The 7,312-nt window shown below is 38.8% G+C and overlaps 1 protein-coding gene across 1 annotated transcript; it reads left to right on the top strand.

The window, feature by feature from the left end:
* Positions 1–1,723: 1,723 nt before the first annotated feature.
* Positions 1,724–4,840, top strand: LOC141602069 (uncharacterized). The gene is made up of 3 exons (XM_074422379.1): positions 1,724–1,971; positions 2,179–3,707; positions 4,035–4,840. The coding sequence occupies exons 1-3, from the start codon at positions 1,724–1,726 to the stop codon at positions 4,838–4,840; spliced, it is 2,583 nt and encodes an 860-aa protein (XP_074278480.1).
* Positions 4,841–7,312: the final 2,472 nt, after the last annotated feature.

Below are 7,312 nucleotides of genomic sequence, written 5' to 3'. Positions count from 1 at the left end.
CAATTTAGCTCCATTTCGCCATGTAAATGCAAGGTTTGCACTCCTCTCCTACCAAGGAAACAAAACCTCATAAATGACCTAATTATGCACTATAAAGCATAGGAACGAGATATATATTTACAAAAAAAAATGGAGGTTTTAGAGAGAGGTTTCTCTGACTTCTCTCTAGGATTCTAGGGTTTCCATTGCAATATGGCAAGGAAAGCTGTTTCCAAAAAATCTCGTAAAACTAATCAAAAAACACTACAATCTAAATCAAGAGCTCGTATTAGACTTTCATTTACTCAAATTCCTAATCATAATCTAGATATTTCTCCAATGGATCAAGCAAGTTCGTCTGGTGTTCCAAATTCTGCGGATGCCAAAGGTACAAAATCAGTCAATGAAATTGTTGGGATTCCAGAAATTGATCTTGGGTCTATTGTTGAACCGATTGAAGAAGTTATTGTTGAAGATGCGAGTGAATTAAGTAGTGAGGAAGATGAGGCAATCCCTGAAGAAGGATGGACTACAGTTGGTAAGAAATCCCCTTCTGTCCCCTCTTCTTCTTCGACTATTCTTCAGTTTACTGTTGAGGATGTTAAACCTGAAATTGAATACTGGAATACTGTTGTTATATGTTATGTGTTAGGGAGCAATCCCCCATGGGAACTCATTTCTGGTCATGTGAAAAGAATTTGGGGAAAATACAAATATGACAAAATATCTTTCCTTCCTAATGGTGTTTTTCTAGTGAGGTTTCCCACGATGGAATGTAAAGATCTGGTCTTACAGCAGGGTTTCCCAATGTTTGATAATAAACCTATTATTGTCAAGCCTTGGACTGAATCTGCTACTCTTCATAAGTCTCCTGTGCAATATGTTCCTGTTTGGGTACGTTTATGTGGCTTAGGTCTCAAGTTTTGGGGTGAACAATGTCTGTCTAAATTAGCCTCTCTGCTGGGCAAATACATTAAGGCAGACACTGCTACTCTTGATAAAACTCGACTGGGATATGCTAGGCTGTTGGTTGAGGTTAAAGTCGGGCAAGAATTCCCGGATAAGCTTATATTCAATGATGAACATGGCCACCAACAAACTGTCCTGGTTGAATATGAATGGAAGCCTTTGATATGTTCTCTTTGTAAGGGTATTGGTCACCATCAGATTGTGTGTAGGAAGAAAACTGTGAGTCAAGTGGTGCCTAAGCAGGTTCAGGTCTGGAGGCCAGTGGTAAGGCCTGCTGCTCCCACTCATAAGTCTCCTCCTAAAGTTGCTGTGCCTGTGAGTCCAGTGGTACAGTCAGGTGGGAGAATAGTTACAGCAGATACAACTTATGCTTCTGTAGTTACCTCTCCTCCTGCCTCTCCCACTAAACCTCCTGATTCAATTGTTACTACTCCACCATCTCCTATTCAACAACCACACACTAATGAGCTTATCCAGGCTGGGGTACAACAGGAAGGGGGAACTGACTCTATTCAGATAAATATTGAACATGGATAATCTTGGGTGCTGGAATGTTCGTGGTATTAATAATATAAATAAGCAATGTGATATTAAATGGTTTTTACATCAAAATAAAATTGGCCTTTATGGTTTAGTATAAACAAAGGTCAAAAGTCATAATTTCAATTTGGTGCTGAATAATATTGGTAATAGGTGGTATGGTATTAATAATAATGTGCATCATCCTGGGGGGAGAATTTGGATCATTTGGCTTCCTCAGATTTTTAATGTCCAAATGGTGAGTGCTTCTGATCAACAAATTACTGTTGCTGTGGAGGATCTTAATGCTGGTGAGAAATTCTGGTTTACAGTATTCTATGGGTCTAACTCTGATAGTGATAGACTTCATCTATGGTATGATCTGACTACTATTAAGGATTCCTTATCTGGTCCTTGGTGTGTGAGTGGGGACTTCACCAATGTGTTGCATTTCAATGAGAGGTTAGGCCGCACTGTTATGTGGGGTGAACTTGAGGAATTCAGGTAGTGTCTTCAGTATTGTGAATTAGTGGATATTCAAGCTCAGGGCTCCTTTTATACTTGGAACAATAAGCAGGATTCTAATACTAGGGTATACTCCAGAATTGATAGGTTTCTCATCAATCATGAATGGCTTTCCTTATACCCTAACTCTTATGCTTATTTCCTAAATGAAGGTCTATTTGACCACAATCCATGTATTTGTTATAGAAGATTGGATAGACCTATCAGGAAATCTCATTTCAGATATTTCAATATGTTGGGACAAGCTTCTGAGTTTCTTACTATTGTTGGAAATGAATGGGAGAAACCTATTTTGGGGTGTAAAATGTTTCAAGTGGTCTCCAAGCTTAAATGGCTCAAGAAGCCTTTGAAGGAGCTTAATAGAGCTAAATTTTCTGATATTGAAAAGGCAGCTGATCTGGCTAGGCTGTTATTAGATAATATCCAGACTCCTTTGGATCAGGACCTGGTAGCTGCTGAGAAAGATGTTGCTCAGAAATATACTACTCTGCATAAAGCTAGGATGAGTTTTTTAAGACAAAAAGCTAAGGTTGAATGGCTTAAGGAAGGGGATGAGAACACTGCCTTCTTTCATAGACATATTAAAGCCCGTCATATGCATAACAAAGTTCTTAGCATATCTGATATTCATGGTAACCTTCATACTGATCCTGTCCTCATTGAGAGCTCCTTTTTGGAATTTTATCAGGAACTCTTGGGTAGTAGTAAGGTCACTTCTCCTGTCCATATTCCTACTGTCAGGAGAGGTAGCCTGGTGAATGATGTTCATGCTAATATTTTAACCAAACCATTCATCGATCATCAAATCAAGGACTGTCTTTTCTCAATTCCTTCCAACAAAGCTCCTGGCCCTGATGGCTTTTCAAGTCAGTTTTTTAAAGATGCTTGGCCAATGATTGGAGCTGATATTTGTGCTGCTGTCAAGGATTTTTTCTTAACTGGAAAATTTTTGAAACGACTGAATGCTACTATTATTTATCTTATTCCCAAATGTGATCACCCCTCAACTGTGCTTGAGTTCAGACCCATTGCATGCTGTAATACCCTCTACAAATGCATCTCCAAGCTTCTTTGTAACAGATTGAGTGAGGTACTCCCTGATATTGTGAGCTCTAATCAGGGTGGGTTTATTAAAGGTAGACAAATTGTGGAAAATGTACATATTTGTCAAGAATTGGTTAGGCTTTATAACAGGAAGGCTGCATCCCCTAGGTGCCTTCTTAAAATTGATCTTAGGAAGGCTTATGATTCGGTTGAGTGGGATTTCCTTCTGAGTATGCTCCAATCTTTAAAGTTTCCTCAGGAGTTTATTGCTAAAATCATGATCTGTGTTACCACTCCAGCATACTCTCTTTCTATCAATGGTAATTCTTTTGGTTTCTTCCAGGGTAAACGTGGTCTTAGGCAAGGAGACCCATTATCTCCTCTTCTATTTACTCTTTGCATGGAATATCTCTTAAGAATCTTGAATGTGGTTGGTGAGCAGGAAGACTTTAAATTCCATCCTTTGTGTGGGCCTATTAAGTTAAACCATCTTCTTTTTGCTGATGATTTGCTTCTCTTCTCCAAGGGTAATTCTAGCTCTATCATGTGGCTTCTTAAGGCTTTTTCTACTTTCTCTAAGGCAAGTGGTTTATGCCTCAACAAAGCTAAATCAGATATCTATTTCAATGGTGTTGCTCCTGATGTTATGCAAGATATTATCCAAGTCTCAGGTTTTAGGAAGGGATCCCTCCCTTTTAAATATTTGGGGGTCCCCATTTCCTCAAAGAAATTGTCTAAGAATGATGGAATGCAACTCATTGATAGAATTTGTGCAAGAATCAGATCATGGGGTACTCGGCATCTCTCTTATGCTGGTAGATTGGCCCTTGTCAACTCTGTTCTCACTAGTCTTCATTCCTATTGGTCTAGCATGTTTATCATTCCAAATGGGATTATGAATAAAATAGACTCCATTTGTAGGAATTATCTTTGGGGTGGCAAGGATGCTTATTAAAGAGCTCCAAATGTTAGTTGGCAAAGCTGTTGTACTCCCAAAGCTGAAGGTGGGCTTGGTATCAAAAATTCAAAACTATGGAACAAAGCTCTAATTGGTAAGTATATCTGGTGGTTGGCTAGTAAAAAGGACCATTTATGGGTCAAGTGGATAAACCATGTGTATATGAAAGGCACACATTGGTCCAACTATGATCCTCCTGATGATTGTAGTTGGACATGGAAGAAAATTGCTCACACTATGGTTCCTTTTAAACTAGCCTATTCTAATGATCTTTGGTTGAACTCTGATCAGTCCTACTCTGTTGCTGAGGGTTATCAGTGGCTTAGACAACCTCAACCTCCTGTGGTTTGGCGGTTTACCTGCTGGAATCCTCTTAATGTTCCTAAATGCTCATTCATTTACTGGGCTATTCAGCTACAGAGGCTCCTTACTCAAGATAGAATTATGAATATGGGATTTGGACAGACTAATAGCTGCTACCTTTGTACTGCTGCTGTGGAGAGTCATGCTCATCTATTCTACCAGTGTACTATCAGTCATCAATGTGTGACCATACTCCAGTCTATGCTTGGTGTTACTTTTGTCCCAGAAAATTTGAGTCATTGGTATTCAATGGGTGGAGGAAGAAGTAAATTGCAGAGAAGTTTAATTAGTGCTTGTCATGTTAGCCTTGCATATCATATTTGGAAAGTTCGTAATAAGGCTCGGGTGGAACAATATGTTGCTAGGCCGTGGAAAATTTGTCAGCAGATTCTCAAGGATGTTCTCCAACGTTTCTGGGCTCGTAATCAATCTGTTGTGGTTGCTAGGGATCGTTCTTGGCTACTTCAATTAGCTCATCATTAGTGTTGCTCAATTTTGTATTTTTTTGTTCTCAGTCTTTCATAGTTATACTTCAAATACTCTCATATACGGGATGATGTACCTCTTTTGTTGATATCAATATACTTACCTTTTACCAAAAAAAAAAAAAAAAAAAAAAAAAAAAGTACAGGAACGATGCTAATTCGAGGACTAAATATGCTCAAATATGAGTCACATCAAACATCCCCAAACCAAACCTTTGCTCGTCCCGAGTAAACAGGTGACAAAAACTAGGACCCTTATTCAAACTAACCTACTAATATAGCCGATGTGAGACAATAAGCGGGTCTCACTCCGCCCCTTCAACTCACAACAAGACAACCATGAGGTAGGATGCCTTCTTGCAAGGCAAGGTGGGGCTTGCCAAAATGGTGATACATCCAAGCATTAAAGCACACAAAACAAGTAATGGATGCATATACAAAAATGAATAGCTAATTTCCTCATCTAAGTGGCGGAAATTATCTAAAGGGTAAGCAATCTAAAGGTACACATTCCATCATAGATATGGTTTCTTCAAACTACTAAGCCTAGAAGGATACGAATAAGTCACCTCCAAGTTGTGTCAAGCTAGGGTACATTTGTCCTCAATCGTTAAATGCTTTCGTCAAGAGTAGTCTCGCTATGGTGTTAGAAATACAGGAGGATCGCGGAATTCCCCTTCTTGCCTAGACAAGAAGAAGGGCCGTCCCTTCTCTACCATGCACAAAAGTGGATACGATGGAAAAGGGATCAATAGAACTTGAGTTTCATATGGAAGTTTGCTTTTTGTTGTTGTTTTTCTCCCCAATTTGTGGCATTTGACATTTTGAGAACATTGCTTTTTGCCATTTCTTTGATGTTTGTCAATTTCAACACTTGACAATTTCAAATTTTTGCATTTCTTTTTGAACATTTTCAAAGCTACCCCATTTGTAGTGAGGGTGCTTATTTTTGAAGCATAGGAGTTTTAATTTTTGTTACTCCTCTTTTCTTTTGATGCATTTGCAAACTTTTTGACTTTTCATTTCAATTCTTGAACTCAAATTTTGAACAATTTTTGTGCCCATTCCCTTTGATGACAAAATGTGGTAGAATATGGATGATGGTTGCATGGTTTTAAGGGTGACCTTGGAATAAACGGTAGCCAAGAAGTTATCACACCACAAAGTATTCTTGACTAGGCCTTAATCCATGGGTCAAAGGATACTAGCATGACACATCCTAGGGTGTTTTACAAGTATTCTAACAAGCAAAGTTTTAAGAAGAAAAAGTATCTACAAGGGCCTTATATACACTTGTCAAGTTTCCCAAATAGATGTATTCACAAAAATTTTCCTAAATGCAACTATATGCCATGATGCAACTAACATTGATGTGACCATTATTTGTGCACATTTAGTCCCCTAATTGAGCCTATTTTGCATACTATTATAGCATTTCATGGCCATTTTATCCGTCAAAACCTTCCTATTTGCTTTTCTATCGCATTTCATATGTTTTGTAGAAAAGGAGATAATAAGGCGGAAATTCCCGTCTTTCGTGCATATTTGGAAGCTTATTGATGATATTATATGGACTAGTATGAAGAGAAGGCAAGAATGATGACCAAAGATGTAGGAATAAAGTGTATATAGAGGGATCAAAGGGTTAAAAGTAAGAATGACGAGAGGGAAGGCATTACAAGAAGAAATCGCTCGAAAACCGAAGCAAGGGCTGCTCCTTTGGCACTGAAAGTATGCTAGATGGAACGGCGTCGAAAAAACAAGTGATCTATGCTTTTGAATCACTCCAATAGGAGTCCGGATGAGAAAATGACGTCCGTTTTACAATCCTAGCTCAAGATACAGCTCAACCCGCTCGGGTCAAATTCAACCCGCTCGGGTTGAAGCCCAGGACGCCCATATTTCGCTCGGGACGGGCGTATTCCTGGACAGGAAACTTTTCCTTTCTACGTGAACTACAATCCGTGCGTCTTCTCCCAAATCCGCCCGGATTGCATTTTCAGAATCCGCCCGGATTCAACTGAATCCGCCCGTTTCCCCCAGTCAGAATCCGCCCGTCCCGACTCCAATACGCACGGATTCCTTTACAGCAATTTTCGTGTTCTTCAAGCTCCGTGAAAGACGCCCTTCCTTCGAAAAATACCGGAGTCTCCCTGCTCAAATCTCAAAAGTGTAATTACTAGTTTAACCCTTAGTTAACCCTAATGCATCCACCTAATTTCCACTATAAATACCCCATTTGTAATAATCCTTTAACACAAGTTTTTTAGAGTAGAAAATCCTTCTTTAGATTATATTAGGAGTAGATTAGAATAGATTACTCTTTAATCTTTCCACAAATTACACATTAATCTCTCCTTAATTATTGTTCAAGTTTATTATTCAAGTTTATTATTGGGTAATTGAAGATTATTGGGTTATTATTGGGAGATTGACAACCTTCCATCAATCATCAAGTTCTTCTATTATT

This window comes from Silene latifolia, chromosome 9 (genome assembly GCF_048544455.1).
Source record: "Silene latifolia isolate original U9 population chromosome 9, ASM4854445v1, whole genome shotgun sequence".
Lineage (NCBI taxonomy): Eukaryota > Viridiplantae > Streptophyta > Magnoliopsida > Caryophyllales > Caryophyllaceae > Silene > Silene latifolia.
Note: the sequence above shows the minus strand (reverse complement) of the source record. Positions and strands in the feature narration are given on the sequence as shown.